This window comes from Lampetra fluviatilis, chromosome 15 (genome assembly GCF_964198595.1).
Source record: "Lampetra fluviatilis chromosome 15, kcLamFluv1.1, whole genome shotgun sequence".
Classification (NCBI taxonomy): Eukaryota; Metazoa; Chordata; class Hyperoartia; order Petromyzontiformes; family Petromyzontidae; genus Lampetra; species Lampetra fluviatilis.
This window is the reverse complement of record NC_136289.1, coordinates 4,493,098-4,510,949: the sequence shown is the minus strand read 5'-3', so window position 1 is coordinate 4,510,949 and position 17,852 is coordinate 4,493,098. Positions and strand designations below refer to the sequence as shown.

The following is a 17,852-nucleotide window of genomic DNA, read 5'->3' as shown; positions in this document are numbered from 1 at the left end:
CTAGTTCAGCACACCGCTGTGTTGGAGAGTAAACCCTCAACATTTACCATTCGAGTACGATGTTTGGCCCGTAATTACAACTCATCAGGCGACAGCCAGAGTTGTGGAGATATCCTCCTCATATTTTGGTCTTAAAGAGAGAGGGTAAATGTGACATCGTCCGTTGTGCGCCAATCAGGTACGAGTGTAGTGTGGTGTTTATTCACGTGGGCAACTTCGTATTTTCTCCCGTGTCAATTTATTCACAGCATCCCACACGGATTCTCCTCTTGTTCAATACCACTCACTCCTGTCGCGAACTTTTCCTCTGCTAGCCTGCTACTTCGAGCTTACTCTCTCTCGCTCCGCTAGCCTATTACTCCCCACTCTCCTAGCCTGTCACGGACTCTCTCTGTATACTCTGCTAGCTTCTCACCCCGCTAGCCTATCACACTCAGACTGAAGATTCCACTAGCCTCTCCACTGCTAACTTGTCTACACCCGCACCTCCAATCTCGACCGTTCCCCCAGCGGGGGTTCAGCCAACACCGCTGGGGAGGACGATGTGTGGAGGGCGAAGTCCTGGAATTCTCTTGAATCTCTTCACTACTTCATCTCCAACCAACTCAACTCCACTGCCTCACACGTTCCCCTTATAACCCCCTCTTCATTAAGTGCCCTCAGATGGCCCTCATCAAGCCGGCGTTTTTCCAGCGTCTCTTGCACGTGTTCTCCCCCTTATCGCCTCTATCTTTCGCCTCCGTGGCGCCTACTCCACGTTCGCATTTGCAGCCAGCCAATCACTGCCTCTTTCCCTAATTGCTGGCGTCTCTCTGTCTGCTGTCACCCAGGCCTCCCGCCTGCACCTGCTTATCCTGAGCTGACCTCACGTTTTGCAACTCCGTACATGAATGCAACTGCTGTTTGCAAACCCTGCACGCGTTACGCCACTACACGAGGACCAGAGGGGGCGGGGGGCGGTTCATGTTTTCATATAAATTACAATCTAGTATTGGTTTGAGTATTCACATTGAATCATAGTGTTACGCATGCATATTACGCATGCACATTATGCATGCACATCCTGCCATTCGTGTGTGCACAAATCGAAAAACCTGTTTTTGGCGGCTCACAGTTAATCACCATCGACGTATGGTGATTTGTATAGGCATGCAGTTAAAATGCTATAAATATATTCATATAAATAGCATACTAGTTCTGAAATATGGACCACAAACGTTGGAATAGTGGTGCTTTCAAAAAAAAGGAAGCAAGAGGCAGTTTTGTTTAAAAGTGTTCCAATCATTGCCAACTTCTTTCCAAAACCCTCTGATAGTAATAATGATGACAGCAGCAGCACTATTGTCAGCTGTGAGGAAGGAACTAGCACTAGTTCAGTTTCCAGTAATGTTGTCACTCTCCCAGATCCATCCTTTGAAGGCAAACCCTCAACAGCTAATGGTATACAAGAACCATCATTTCCACCTCAGGAGCAGTTGGGCAGTTCACAAGAATCAAATCAACAACCAAGCCATTCCTGGTGCTATGAGGTCACTGACCCTGCATTATAGCAAAGTGCTTATATTAACATTTTTAACTCAGTGCTTATTGATAGAGGAGCAGTCCCCTTCCAAAACCGCAGGGAAAATACCCAGCTTCAGTCCGAGATAGAGCGCTTGGTGGAAAGACTAGAAGTTTCAACAATGAACTTCTAAACTGTATATTGCCAAATGGGCAGAAGGTTTCTAGACAGTGGCTACTGTACTCACCATCAACAGGTTATGTGGACTGTTTTGCATGCAAACTGTTCTCCAGAAAGCTTGGTGGCTTTAGTCAAGGGTTTAGTGACTGGAAGCACTCTGAAAGAATAGGGGAACATGAAAAGAGTGCAGAACACAGATCATGCATGCTTGCCTTGCACCAGCAGACAAAGTGCAGTGCTATAGATGCAGATCTCATGCAGCAACTTAACGGGGAACGTAAATACTGGAGGGACATTTTGAAAAGAGTTGTAGCAGTGATCAAGTCATTGGGTGAAAGAGGACTTGCATTTAGGGGAGATGATGAATGGTTTGGGTCAACCCATAACGGTAATTTCCTTGGCATCCTAGAATTGCTATCACAATTTGACCCATTCTTTGCTGAACATTTTAAAAGGTTTGGCAGAAAAGGAAGTGGCACAGTGTTCTATGTGTCATCAACAATGTGTGAAGAACTCATTGAGCTAATGGGTCAGAAACCTCGCCAAACAATAGCAGATGAGATTCGGGATGCCAAATATTTTTCAATAATTGTTGACTCCACCCCAGACCTGTCACATGTGGACAAATTGACGTTCATATTCCGGTTTGTTAACAGCAGCGGGAATGTGGTGGAGCTATTCCAATGGACTACAGGCCCACCTGAAATAAAAAAAAAACCCCTGATAGAGTATGTGCTTTACGCAGCGCATTCACTTAACTTAGTTGGTGTTAACACCTTAGATGGCAGTAGCCCAGAGGCTGACGAGTCTTTTTAACATGTTTCTGTCACTGTACACATTTTGCTCTTCATCCACACACAGGTGGGGGAAAGTCTTTCGGAAGACAGATGTCTGACTGACATTAAAATCGCTGTCCAGTACTCAGTGCAGTGCTCAGGCAGAGTCGAATTGAGGCCACTGGACTATGTCTCAAATTGGACACCTTAGAGATGGTGTTAATGGCACATTTCTAGGACATCATACTTGACCGGTTCCACGCTACAAGCATGCACCTACAGAAAAGTGACATTGACATCTCTGTAGCAGCACAGCTTTTGTCTTCATTGAGGGATTTTGTGGTGGGACAGCAAGACCAGTTTGAGGCTTTTGAAAGGGCAGAGAAGTTCAAAATAGAAACATTGTTTGTGGTCATTAATAAGCTAGTAGCATGCCTTGAACATGGCTTGGACGCTTACAAGCGTTTGACCAGTCTCTTTGGAGTTCTTTTTATGTCAGTTCAGATATCTAACAGTGATGTCATAGTGGAAAAGGTAAATGCACTCTCCGCTGCATATCCATCAGACCTGGACATGAACTTTTCCAACGAACTCATCCAATCTTTTATGTTTGACTCTGAGGGTGAGAAGTGCCCAACTAAATTGCTTGAGACGTTGCAGGCACTTAATCTGCAGTCAGTGTTCCCCAATGTTTTCGTGGCACTTTGGCTTTTTCTAACTTTGCCAGTGACAAACTGCCAGGGTGAGTGGAAATTTTCCCTTTTAGGCAGAATAAAAAATTAGCTGCAGAGTAGCATGTGCCAAACACGTCTCAGCTTATTGTCACTTATGTAAACAGAGTCAGACCTTGTCAGACAGATAGATTTTGACAATCTAATGAATGATTTTGCGAGGAGGAAGGCAAGAAAGTCACCAATATAGGAAAGCGGGGGGGGGGGGGCTCTAAAAGACATGTGCCCAGGGGCCTCACGGGACCATGATCCGGCCCTGGGGGGGAGATGAATAGAGTACGTGTACCATGTACAAATGAAAGATACTATCGCTAGTCAGGGGACGCTTAATGCTTGGGCACCATTTTGGCACCTGAATGTTCGCCGTGCAATGTAAAAAAAATTGTGGCCCTTCGTGGAAGTGTTCGTAAATCTCCAGTACATTATGGAAACGTGTACCACACAGTCCATGGAACGGGATTGGGTATAAATAGATTGAGTACGTTACAGCGGATGTGTGTAAAACGTGAGGGCACTAATCGGGGTATCACTGTATAGTAGAACCCTTAAGGACGGTAATTGGTTCCACGAAACCGGTCGTTAAGTGATTTGGTCGTTAAGCAAGTATAGGAAATACACGTTAAAGGCTTAATTCGTTCTGACAGAATCAAAATTTACACCATTTCACCCAAAAAAGTATTTATTCATATTTAAACAATGGATATTAATACATCAATATACTAAATAAATTTGCAAATACGTATTATTAAAAGAAACATGGTTAATCAATGCATTCATTAATATTTACTGCACCTACAAAAGCCCGTCATTAACGGGAGAATGGTCGGTAAGTGAACATATTGGGCTCTATGGGGGTCCGTCGTTAAGCGATTCGTTGTTAATAGGGGGTGGTCATTAAGAGGTGTTCTACTCTACACTAATATACACTACACTACTATACACTACACATTGGGCTCTATGGAGGCCCGTAATTAAGCGATTCGTCGTTAACAGGGGTGGTCGTTAAGAAGGGTTTTACTATACACTACTATATACTCTACACGACACTACTATATACTACACCTCTATACTGTACACTACACTAGTATACAATACACTATACACCACGATACTATACACTACACCACTATACACTACACTATACACTACTAAACACTACACCACTATACACTACATATTGGGCTCTATGGAGGCCCGTCATTAAGCGAAGTCGTTACCAGGCCGTCGTTAAGAGGGGTTCTGCTGTTCTTGTATTAGCCCTTGCCTATGAAGTGGCATTCCCCAGCCGCCCAAAAACCCCACGTGAATCTCAGCCCTGACAAAAAAAAATCATCAGCACTTTGCGCTGATTGCGATGTCATCATTACCTCCTTGTCTCTCTCTCCTTGAGGTCTCGCTTCTCGAAAAAAGTGAAAACCGTACACACAGGCTGCCGTTTCTCTCATCGCGATCTGCCGAGCACCAGCCCTTGAGGCCCAAACGTGCCAAGGGAACCCAAGCAATAAACGGCACGCCGAACGTAGTCATCAATACAAAAAAAAAGAGAGACACTGGCGGGGAATGTTAAAGTTTGAACAGTTACACGGGAAGAGCAAGCAGCAAGAGAAGTAAAACAAAAGTGTTTTGTGACTACACATTCGTGCCACCGCACCGGGCTTACCCGAACTCAGTGAATTGCATGAATTTTACTTAACAAATGTGCGTATCTTGTCGAAGCTGAAGTTTTATTTTCGTATTCTTTTTTTCATTTCAACTCAGTGCGAGCCCCGGTACATAGCACCGATCACAGGACAAGAAGTGGCGGGTGGTAGGGGTTGGTCATACAACCCACAAGCAGAAGGCCTCGAGATGAATGCGCGGGCAGGCTTGGTGAAGGATTGGGCTCACTGCTCCTCCACCCTGGTGGGGGAGCCTCGAGCAAAGAAGTTGACCGTTTATATGGGGAGGGGGAAAGGTAAGGGGGCAGATAACGAGCATAAAAAGGGGGGGGGTAGGAAGAGCGGGGGGGGGGGTGTTATATTCCTGAATGGCTGTCACGTCTTTAGTGGAGCCGTTCAGTGCTTTGGGTGCTGCAAACAGTGTAATTGACATTGAGATATTTAGTTGGAGTAGTGCGCATGTTTGGGGAAATTTCTTGCATCTGTAATAAAATGACTCACGCATCAAGGCAGTTGTGGGGGCCTGCGTCCACCCCACCGCCCTCGCCAGGCAGGTGAGGCGCAACATCCACCCCTTCCACTCTCTCCTCCACTCCCTCCTCCACCGTATCGATCGGCCCCCGCCGGGCCCCCGCCGACCGAGTGATCGCCCCCCCCCGCGTTAGCGCCCCCTCTGAGGGACTTAGCTAAATTACTGGCTCACCGCCGCGCGGGGTTATTCCACACACACGCACACACCAACGCTAATGCTACAGCGGCGGCGAGCGCACGCGCGCCCCTACCGGCGATCAGATTCTATAATGCACACGCCCCACGATTAACACTACAGCGGCTGCGCAAACACGCGCGCGCTTGCGGGTGGTTATCCGCTACCCCGCACCCGCACTAAGACTCGCTCTAAAATGGCTGCGCGAACACGCGCGCGCCGGCGGACAGTCCCTCCACGCACACTCGAATCACAACACTGCACCGATGCTCTGTGCTAACGTTTTTATTCGCGGTGCAAAACTCTGTACTGCCCGGAGGGAATAATCTGCGAGCAGAACCTTACCTATTACTACCCAATTCTCCAGATACTCACATGCCCTATTACATACCTCACGGCCACACTCACGGCGTCGCACGGATGCTGTGAGAGTCGGAGTGGCGGAAATGAGAGAGGACTTTACCTATCGCTGTCTCGTTGCTGCACTCGCTCGCGTCACACGGATGCTGCGAGCGGCTCGAGGAGGCATGCAGGGAGTCGGTCTGGGCGGCCAGGTGGTCGGAGATGAGAGAACTGACTTGAACCGTTTCGGGCTCCCCTTTTTATGCCCCTTGATTTCGATAAAAAAAATACCCGGGGTTACGTTATCCTGCACAGCCAATCGTGCGCCTACCTGTGATTTTCGAACGTTTTTCTGTCCTTTCATGGAGCGTTACGTTTCGTAATTTTTCGGCCCATTGTCTCCGCGCCCGTACCCATTAATCCCTGACTCGGTTTAATCTGGGAGGGCGTCCGGCTGGCGAATACACACCCGGTGTGTGTACTTGGTCGATGGCGTTAGGATCCCCCCACCGCCCTCATTGTCTGCTCTGCTCGCTTAATATTACCCCCCAGCCCTTTCCCCGATGTCGTGCGTAACTCATTGTTGCTGGCCCAGTGAACATTGGTGCGCCCATACAATTTGAAGCCAATCGAGGGGCGCCGCAATGTAATTTGTGCTGGGAGGGTCGGACAATCTCCTGGCACCAGGAAACCGTGAGACTCCCCACCTAGGGGCCCTTCGGATGAAAACCCGTTGTGCCAGGCGATCCCCCGCCGGGTAACTACGTGTGTGTGCTGCGTGCGCGCGCGCTCAGGAGGGGGGGGATAGGGGGAATCGCGGTGCTTGCAGAGTTGCTCCACGGTCGTGGCACCACACAGTCATTTACCACTCTTGATGTTTACGCTCACGATACATTAAACACATTCCTGCGGAGGGAGCTGGTAGGAACGTTGGGTTGCTCGGTCAATGGCCAGGGTCAACGGCGGCGTGGTGTATTCCGCAAATATTCCCGACTGTGAGGCCGGGCACAAGCCGGCGTGAGTAGGTTAAACGTTGAGTTTTATAAGGGCACCACGGGGTGACCAGCCCCTCCCCACCCTCCCCACCCAGCCCCTCCCCACCCTCCCCACCCAGCCCCTCCCCACCTCCCCACCCAGCCCCTCCCTGCACGACGGACGAACGGACACAATAATCCCCTGTGGGCTGGTGTAACCAGGAGGTTCCTACCAGTATCAAATTGTGCACATCTGAATACGTTATTTTATGTCATGCGTATGCTGTATATAATAGTTTCACGTGACCCCTGCAGCCGCTAGAGGCATTAAGTTCATCAAAGCATTTAAAAATCCATTCTTGAATCGTTACTTCAAATTACAACGATGCATTGCATCGTGATGGCAGAGAATGATTGCACGTCTGATACAATTGGATATCGCTCAACAGTCCTTACAGATATGTCAGCATCCCACTTGTTGTACTGCCATCTAATCGCCAAATCTGTAAGCGACAAAGAGAAACCCATCGTAACAGACAAAAACAGCGGAGGCTGGAAATCCATAGGTTTATGGTCCACTTTTTATCCAGCTAGTCGGGTATATTCAAGCACATAATGGTCTCTCTGCAATGCACCCAGCTCTGGATTTCAGTTGTCCGCCCCTACACCATCCTTGGTATTTGACAGATTTGGTTAAATTTCAACATAAATTGCCGAGGGTTATTTCTTAGGAATCAAACCCAAACCAACGAGTCCAAGAAAACATGGTGACTTTGACAACTGGTACATATCCAAATACAAAGTAGGGCCAGAAAGCATTTATAAGGTCTTATATTATGAGGTGCCACTTGTATTAAAATAGAGGTGACATGTCTATAGTGTAGTTACAAACAAGAATGCATCTGCTTTTTGTTGTTGTTGTCGTCGCTAATACTGTAATATAAAATAGGGGGGAAAGTTGCATTGTAATTTGCTTGTGTCAAGAGAATGAACTGTGCCACCCTGAAAGTTACAGTCGTGCCAAAACTAAGTTTTAACGAGTTTCTGCAATAGCGAATCCGTTTCTGCTGACATGCATCATTCATTTTACCCAGCGTCAGTGTGATCCACAGAGATTTGTGTCGGCCTGGTAAACAATGTTACATACATGATGCACATCGTGTAAATTTTTTATTTTATTCATTAATATGCTGCTCATATAGTATATATTTGGTTCTCGGGGTTCAACTCAATACTTAATTCCTCTGGGGTCAATCAAATCGGGGCCACTTTTTGGGAAGTTAACGGTTATGGCCAATTGAGAGAATGGCCAACATCATGGAAATATTGAATTTCGGCTTCAGCCTCAGGACTGTCAATAATGTTTTGCATTTGCAGTGCCACTCGCTCAAGTACCTCAGCTACTCAAGACGCCTTACATAACATCTCATCTCAAACATCCGAAGGGCAACCCCCATTGGCAGCTGTCCCCTTGAAACACAAGGCAATTTAGCACTGGCTTGCGCGTGGACATTAGTCTGCGAGTAGGGGGGGAAAATTGTTACGTGTTATCCCAATGAAGTAAATTGCGGATAATTTTTAGAATTGGACAAGTTTGGACCAGGACGTTGGCACACAATGGCCTACTCATTTCTAATTACATCATGAAATATTTAACACCCACTGTGATGCGGACAACATTTATTGTTTGGTAAATACACCCACAGTATTAACTAGGGTGCCCCCCCTGACTGGAACAGCAAACATCTGTACCGTCTCAGTAGAGAGCAGCTGTTGTAATACGTGTATCGTTATGCATTTGTAGAGACGTAAATAGCGTCTCTACTGCGTGTAAGCCGACTACAACTGCAACACACACGACACATTCTATCCTTATTTTTTTACTCGGAATGTGTCGTATGGATAGACTCATCCCTGTCACAGGAATGTGGACCTCCCGCCACTGCCTCGGCTGTAAACAGCACGTGAGCACTGCCGCAGAGCAAATTTTACAAGAAATACAGTGAGGGAAAAAAGTATTTGATCCCCTGCTGATTTTGTACGTTTGCCCACTGACAAAAAAATTATCAGTCTATAATTTTAATGGTAGGTTTATTTGAACAGTGAGAGACAGAATAACAACAAAAAAATCCAGAAAAACGCATATCAAAAATGTTATAAATTGATTTGCATTTTAATGAGGGAAATAAGTATTTGACCCCCTCTCAATCAGAAAGAGTTCTGGCTCCCAGGTGTCTTTTATACAGGTAATGAGCTGAGATTCGGAGCACACTCATAAAGGGAGTGCTCCTAATCTCAGCTTGTTACCTGTATAAAATACACCTGTTCACAAAATCAATCAATCAATCAGATTCCAAACTCTCCACCATGGCCAAGACCAAAGAGCTCTCCAAGGATGTCAGGGACAAGATTGTAGACCTACACAAGGCTGGAATGGGCTACAAGACCATCGCCAAGCAGCTTGGTGAGAAGGTGACAACAGTTGGTGCGATTATTCGCAAATGGAAGAAACACAACAGAACTCTTCTTGGTTCTTTCGGTAAAGTCACGTAGAATGGAAATAATGAAATAAAACATAATAAAATAATTCTCACGACGTTTCGGCCACAACGCAAGCAGCTGTCCTCAGCGTCTTTCAGACGCTGTCTTCCCGACAGACCTGTTCTTCACCTGAGGACGGCTGCTTGCGTTGTGGCCGAAACGTCGTGAGAATTATTTTATTATGTTTTATTTTATTATTTCCATTCTACGTGACTTTACCGAAAGAACCAAGAAGATGAATCCCTGCAGTTACGAAAGCTTTAAATCGACACGAAAGAACTGTCAATCTCCCTCGGCCTGGGGCTCCATGCAACATCTCACCTCGTGGAGTTGCAATGATCATGAGAATGGTGAGGAATCAGCCCAGAACTACACGGGAGGATCTTGTCAATGATCTCAAGGCAGCTGGGACCATAGTCACCACGAAAATAGTTGGTAACACACTACGCCGTGAAGGACTGAAAACCTGCAGCGCCCGCAAGGTCCCCCTGCTCAAGAAAGCACATATAAATGCCCGTCTGAAGTTTGCCAATGAACATCTGAATGATTCAGAGGACAATTGGGTGAAAGTGTTGTGGTCAGATGAGACCAAAATGGAGCTCTTTGGCATCAACAACTCGCCGTGTTTGGAGGAGGAGGAATGCTGCCTATGACCCCAAGAACACCATCCCCACCGGTAAACATGAAGGTGGAAACATTATGCTTTGGGAGTGTTTTTCTGCTAAGGGGACAGGACAACTTCACCGCATCAAAGGGACGATGGATGGGGTCATGTACCGTCAAATCTTGGGTGAGAACCTCCTTCCCTCAGCCAGGGCATTGAAAATGTGTCGTGGGTGGGTATTCCAGCATGACAACGACCCAAAACACACGGCCAAGGCAACAAAGGAGTGGCTCAAGAAGAAGCACATTAAGGTCCTGGAGTGGCCTAGCCAGTCTCCAGACCTTAATCCCATAGAAAATCTGTGGAGGGAGCTGAAGGTTCGAGTTGCCAAACGTCAGCCTCGAAACCTTAATGACTTGGAGAAGATCTGCAAAAAGGAGTGGGACAAAATCCCTCCTGAGATGTGCGCAAACCTGGTGGCCAACTAAAAAAAACGTCTGACCTCTGTGATTGCCAACAAGGGTTTTGCCACGAAGTACTAAGTCATGTTTTGCAGAGGGGTCAAATACTTATTTCCCTCATTAACATGCAAATCAATTTATAACATTTTTGACATGCGTTTTCTGGATGTTTGTGTTGTTATTCTGTCTCTCACTGTTCAAATAAACCTACCATTAAAATTATAGACTGATAATTTCTTTGTCAGTGGGCAAACGTACAAAATCAGCAGGGGATCAAATACTTTTTTCCCTCACTGTAACTTCAAATATTTTTTGACCGGTGGGATTCTTACTATGTGAGCTTATGTAATTTCATGGTTGTAGCCAGGAACACAGGAACACTGCTAGTGTGTGTGCACAGCGTCAATTGAGAGTGACTAAGTGATGTCCTTTGCGACTTTATGTTTTTATTTATTTAATGAACAGGGATCATTCTCGACATCTGAGCTGCAAAGCCTCATTAACAACGCTCAGATGAGAGTCGCCATTTCCAGACCGTGTTACTTTCGTTTACATGTTCAGCAGTCACACGACCTTATCGGAAGCACATCTCTCCATCGCAATGTTTGTATGAAAGATCACTTTGGCAATGAACACATTGTGTGCAGCACTTTAATGTCGCCATGTACTCTAGACATTTAAACAAAAATAATTAAGCCATTAAGCAGTTGCATCAGGTGCTCTCAAATATGATTAATAATTAATTATGTGGCAACGTTTTATTGTACATTGTATATATATAATTATAAGCTCAGTAATGTCTGAGGAGAATTCAAGACTAATTTAAAAAAATAGTGTGATGAAGTTGAGTAATTTATTAAATGTATTTCATATACACACAGTGGAACCTTACCACAGTGCAGCAGGAGAATTCTAGAATACAAGGGTGCTGCAGTGGCGAGATGTTTACTACCTCGCCTGGTATGCAGGAGGTCGTGGGTTCGATCCCGTCCCTGACGCCTGCTGTATATTTGGAGTTATAGACGCTCTCCCTGCGATCGCGTGGATTTTTCTTCGGGTCCTCGGGGTTTTCCCTCCACATTTAAAATAAACATGCGTTTAGACTCTTTGGTTGAGATACATTTCCACGTGATAAGCCACTTCGTTGAGCTATCATTTGTGGCCAGGTCGCTTCTGAAAAAGAGCTATATAGTTATGTGGGCCTTACCTGGTAAAATAAAAATAGTTCAGTTTAATACGTAATTTCCTTAATCCCCCTGTGTCTGTCCACCCATCAGTGTATAGGCACACCATAGTCAGTCGATCAGGTGGCATGTGGTGGGGTACAGCGTGGGTACTCTCAACCCTCTCAAGATGTATGGCCAGCATGTAAGAGGAGGCCAAAATACCGTTTGTGAGAAGCTCTCTTCAAGAGCTCCCCTTAGTGAAGGCCCTTCTGCCAGCAGTGCCAGGAACAAGCAGTTGCAGGGCTGCACCTTTTAATTTTACCTTCAGTGAGATACATTTTAACTGTGGTATCTACTTTCAGCGAAGCTTCAAACACTACAATAATAATGAGCATGTAACCTGTCAGAGAATATGCCATTTGAACATTTCTCAAGGCAGTAACTCGGTCATATTCCTTAAAAGCAGAAACTGTTTCCTGGACGTTTTCTTAATAGTTTTTTACTAACTTTTTTCATGCATAACTATTTTTCCTGCAGGAATCTCTCTTATAATCCCTCGCTGTCTATACACTCGCAGCAGTTTGACTTTTTGAAGAGCCTGGAGTCCTTGTAAGTATTCATTTTGTTTTCTTTGGGATTATATCTGTCACGTTCTCATATTTTTTTCGTACTATATTAAGACAATATGCCCTGGTTTTTTAGTGCTTCTTCCGTGAGCAAAATGCTTACCACATCAACCTCATATTTATCTTGGCCCGAGGCAAACACAGCAGCTGTATGTGATATTTGTTAACTTTAATTCACGGAATGTCTTTCTACAGAAATAGTGCACATGATGAGATGTATTTATTTTATTTTAAATAAATGCAGCTCAGAATGTTGCTTGATTGTCCTATGGATGGACATGCCCCTGCCATGTAAATGTGTAATTGCCATAACTGTCTCGAAACACCAATGAAAATAAGTACTGGCGAATACTATTTTGCACAAGAATATGCTTTATCTTGGTCTTGAATAGAAGTTTAAACGATTCACCAATTGTATTAATCTCAACGAATAAACCATAAGTAGCTGTAAGGTAATTGTACTTTATTCATAGATAAATGTGTTGTGGATACAAAACTAAAAAGTCAATGTGTCATTTAATTTCACTACTTCAAGTTAGAGTGGTCAAGTTTGGAATATAGTGAAGTAATACCCCGGTTTATGTCTCCCCCGTTTCACAAATACGTCATCACTTGATTGATACCACGACTTGATTTGCATCGCCTCAATCCACACTTACATCGCTGGCAGCATGGTCCGTCCTTTCTCGTAATCCGTCGCATCTCAACCTTCGCTTCCACCACCTAACCTTGTAAATCACTTTGATTTACATCGTTTCGACATTCGTCGTTGCACATTTCAGGAACTCATCCCCGACGTAAACTGGGGGTATCACTGAACATCATACTCAAACAAAGTACTTGCCACAAATAAACCACAATACCTTGCTGATTTCGTCAAAGAGCATAAGCCATCATGCAAACTTCCATCAGCTTGGCAGCAGCTGTTGGCTAATCATCGAACAAAGACGGTCACTGCATCGCACGCTTTCTAAATCACCTAGATTGAAAACTAATTTCTTGATAAATGCATTTTGTTTTTAGCTATTTTTTTATCTACGTGACTTTACCGAAAGAACCAAAGAACATGCAATAAACGACCAAACATATGTGTGACCATGAACGTCATTTTGTGAATGATACATATTCTGGTGCATTTATATATAACAATGCCTCGACTATGAATACTTAAGTGAAGAATAGAGTTGTCATTTCGAAAGGAGTAAAACAAATATATCTACTCATACTCGTCGTGATTTAATTTTTTTTATTTTATACCTACGTGACTTTACCGAAAGAACCAAAGAGTATGGATCCCTGCAGTCATGAAAACTTCAAATCTAAATTAAATATATATCTCGCAAGCTAGTTCATGAACCGAGGGTTTGCGCATTTCATACAAAATGGAATTAAATTGAGTTTTGTGCAGCTGTGTGTGGCCTATTAACCGTGGAAATGAAATGTATCAACGATTCTAAACTTAATTCTATAAATAATCACCGTGTACACCTCCAACATCACTTTGGGACACTTTAGATTACCCAGCGTGGATAAGCAGTACACCCAGTCTCAGTGACAGATTTGTAATGACACAATGCACATGTACAGTGGAAATTGTACATTTAATTTTACAGGCAATGAGATAAGACATCCCCTGCGAAGGAGACATTGCAGAATACAACGAAGATATAAACTGAAGGGCAAAAATAGAACAGTTCATAGTTAAAGCAGATATTGTAAAAATCCAACATTCTCAATAGCCAAAATATGCAAATAAATATAGAATATGTTATCATAAAGTCATTAACTAAAACAGACACATGTGCGCATCCATGACTTAATACAAGTATAATTGCATACTATTGGAGAAAAACATTTTTTTATGGATACATTGTGGAAAATTATTTTGGCCCATAGGCAAAATTTGCTTGCTTGCTCAATAACAGTGTATCGGTTGCCTTCGTAGCCACGAATAACAAGGTTTTTTCTCCTCGGATACGTTACACAGCTCTGCTTTGCCCCCTACAGGAGCATGGAAGGAATTGAGATCAACAACATTCAGAATCGAATGTTCAAGCCACTCCGTGCCCTCTCCCACATGTGAGTTCATCTTTCTTCACGTAGTTATTTTTTATTTATTAAGGATATATCTCTGGGCCAGGTTGGTGTGGTGCCAGAGATCAGTCTCAACCGAAAGGTTGCGAATTTAAATCCTAGACGGCTGACAACTCAACTCATCCACCCTCTCGGGCAGATGTTGGGACATCAATAGCGGTTATCATATGGAGACACTGGTCCTTGCCATTGAAATGTGGAATTTACGTATGTATGTTGAACGTCTTTCGCACCGTATGCAGCCAACAATCACAACCTCTGTACATGTGCATAACGCAATGGTCCTTTGAGCAGGGGAAACGCTGAGTAGATGCTTAAAATTGTATTCACCTCATGCATTTGTTGTTGTACCTGCCAATCCAGAGAAAACTATAGTATTCCCCACGAACTTGCTAGACGCGATTTTTGCTGTCAGCAAATCGCATCTGAAACTCGACACGACTCTGTAGAGAGATGAGATAAAGTGATGAGAGAAAATGCTTTGTGAGAAAGTGATGAGAGATCGAGTGACGAGATGAAGTTATGAGAAAGTAATGTGTTACGGTAATTTTCATTTTAACACGTAGGCTTTCGCGACCAATATTGTTCATAATCAACGATTTTTGGGTTTAGATCGCGTTATTTATAAATGTGTCGTAACCCTCCACCACCCGACACGGCCAATCAGTAAAAAAAAAAGTGTCACGTTGACAAAAGACAAATAGTTCACTGCTTTAGCCCACCGGTGTGTTGAAGCGTGAAACCACAACATTTACAATTTGAGTACGACGTTTCGCTGGTAATTGCATCCAGCATCATCGGGCGAATTGCCCGATGATGCTGGATGCAATTACCATCGGGCGAATTGCCCGATGATGCTGGATGCAATTACCAGCGAAACGTCGTACTCAAATTGTAAATGTTGTGGTTTCACGCTTCAACACACCGGTGGGCTAAAGCAGTGAACTATTTGTCTTTTGTCAACGTGACACTTTTTTTTTTACTGATTGGCCGTGTCGGGTGGTGGAGGGTTACGACACATTTATAAATAACGCGATCTAAACCCAAAAATCGTTGATTATGGGTAATTTTCATGCATTTAAAAGCATATTTATGTATTCATTTAAGGTAATCCGTACGCAAATATCATTATCCACAAACTGTGCTATTCACGAGTATCTCTGGAACGTATCCCTCGCGAATAACCAGGGAATTCGGTATGTACATTTTTATCATTTATAAGTGGGGTGGAGCGATGGTGCGGCAGTTGTCACACTCGTTTCTTTGTAAACCCAGCGACCTGAGTTTCATTCCCAGACACGGCTAACATCAGTAGTGAGTGGGATTTAAAATTGTTCCTGCCCCTCCCCCTCTACCCGCACTCACCGACCCATACTGACCAGCGTGGTAAAATATGGTCAAGCAACATATACAACCAAAAGGTGTGTGCGGAGGACTGTATGCAGTGATGGGTTGAAAAAAAGGTGTTATGCAATTTACAATATAACTATTATACATCGTATATTATTTCACTGCGATATGAATTAATAGTAAATATCAATTATACCATCAATGATGGTCTTCGTTGTTAACTGCTTCACAAAAACATTGACCTATGAGCCTATGCACAGCAAAATGTAGGAGGTGCAATTTCCATATTACTGCTTTGGGCACTCTCGCCTCTTTTAAACTCAACCACCCCTTTGCAAAGGACAGATGCCGCTGTCACTCACTTGGAGAGTAGAACGCCGAATGCCGCTCAGCCAGTGACATGAGAACTCGTGAGCGGGAAGCAGCCATGAAATGCAACGTGAAGAATGCTCATTTATTTTATTTTCATTAATTTTGATGTTTTACCTACGTGACTTTACCGAAAAAACCTAAGAATAAGAACATTTGAATCCCGGTCCACGTTTACACCAAAATTTTGGTCAGGGCAACTTTCCCGTCCGAGGCAGAGTGGTCAGATGCTCGGTGGAGTAGCCTTTCGGCGGCAGATCGCGCGCAAGGGGCCCTCGGTGACGTCACCTGGGTTCATCGATGCTTTGCTGCTTGCAAGCGCGCGGATATAAAAGGACACGATGGTTGTGAAGTGTATCGGCCATTCAAAGGCATCGCCATTAGCACTGTTGACTCATCCGTGCGCTTAAGTCTAACAAATCATAACTCGCGGGAACAAGGGTTCTGCTATTGCAAATGCTTTGTTTTCTTATTTTCACGTGACATTTCCAACCAAGGAAAGCTGTAATTTTATGGTGTTGTACTATTTTGTTGTTTTTTTCATACATATTTACTCGTGAGATGATAGTGAATTATTGAAAATATAGAAAAAAACTGACATTTTCATCGATGTCTTGTGTTGAACACTAGCTATGGACAAGGTTTCGCTTAATACATTCATTTATGAAATGTAGGTGGGAAACAGGGGGTTGTGATGTTGTTGTATACAGCCATTTAGCACATCTTCTATTTAATTAATGAACATTAATGAACACCTTCATAACGCTCCAGATGTGCGGTTTCGTAATGACTGTATAACAAGGTTTGTAGGACTTGGCTCTGAACTGCCCGGCACATGCTGCGCCCTTCCTATTGAGAGTGACGTTGGCAAACCATCCACGACCCCCAACCCCCGAAGCCTCAATACAAGTTTGGCTCCCTCAGTGCAGTGCTGCTACCCGAGGACCAACAGCACTCGCAGCAGGGCAGCGGGACCCTGGACGGTCGTAAACAATAGCAGAGGAAAACATTACTAACCAACAACATCCACGAGCAATAGTAGAGGCATCCTGCCAGCCACCAAACCCCACACCGCAGCGCGTCCTACACAGAGGTGTAACGATTCTTCTGCGGACGGTCATCCGACAAATGTTTTAGGATTCAAGGGGGCATGATTTGTTTTTAAAAATGTACTGCAAATATATTTCTGCCTAAATTTGTATGGCCTTACTCTTTGGTTCTTTCAGTAAAGTCACGTAGAAAGAAAATAAATTAAATAATAGAACACGACGTTTAGATTGCAACACAAGCAACCGTCATCAGGTATGAATGAATGAGAAAACAAACATAGTAAACTTAGAAATGTAAATGCAAGACAACACAGAGAGTCGGCTAACACAATAGTCACCACCCTACCTGGTTGATTACATTTGTCCAAAGATTGCTAAATTTGAGAGAGAGACAAAACACAGACACTGGGACACATAGAGAGACACACAAGCACACAGAGAAACAATAACTTTGTGTCGAGGCCTTATATAGAGAGAGAGGGGGGTTTGGGGCAGAGAAATTAGCACCTCCGTCAATGAGAGCGGCCAGAGGAGAGAAAATTGACCTATAGACAAAGAAAATTGGAACTTGACAAACTTAGTCAAATTTAGAGAGAGAAATAGGAAGTTTGAGAAAAAAACTTAGTAAAATTTGGAAATGTAATGCAATGCAACACAGAGAGTCGGTTAACACAACAGTTAACGCTTTGCCTGGTTGATTACGTTCTTCCAAAGATTGCTAAAT

The 17,852-nt window shown here is 44.1% G+C and overlaps 1 protein-coding gene across 1 annotated transcript in view; it reads left to right on the top strand.

The window, feature by feature from the left end:
- The window catches only part of LOC144936111 (relaxin receptor 1-like), a 336,972-nt gene that overhangs the window by 295,084 nt on the left and 24,036 nt on the right, over nt 1-17,852 (top strand). Inside the window, exons 13-14 of the mRNA XM_078862984.1 lie at nt 12,178-12,249; nt 14,274-14,345. Of these exons, the coding sequence (XP_078719110.1) occupies nt 12,178-12,249; nt 14,274-14,345 (144 nt within the window). The remainder of the gene's footprint in view (nt 1-12,177; nt 12,250-14,273; nt 14,346-17,852) is intronic.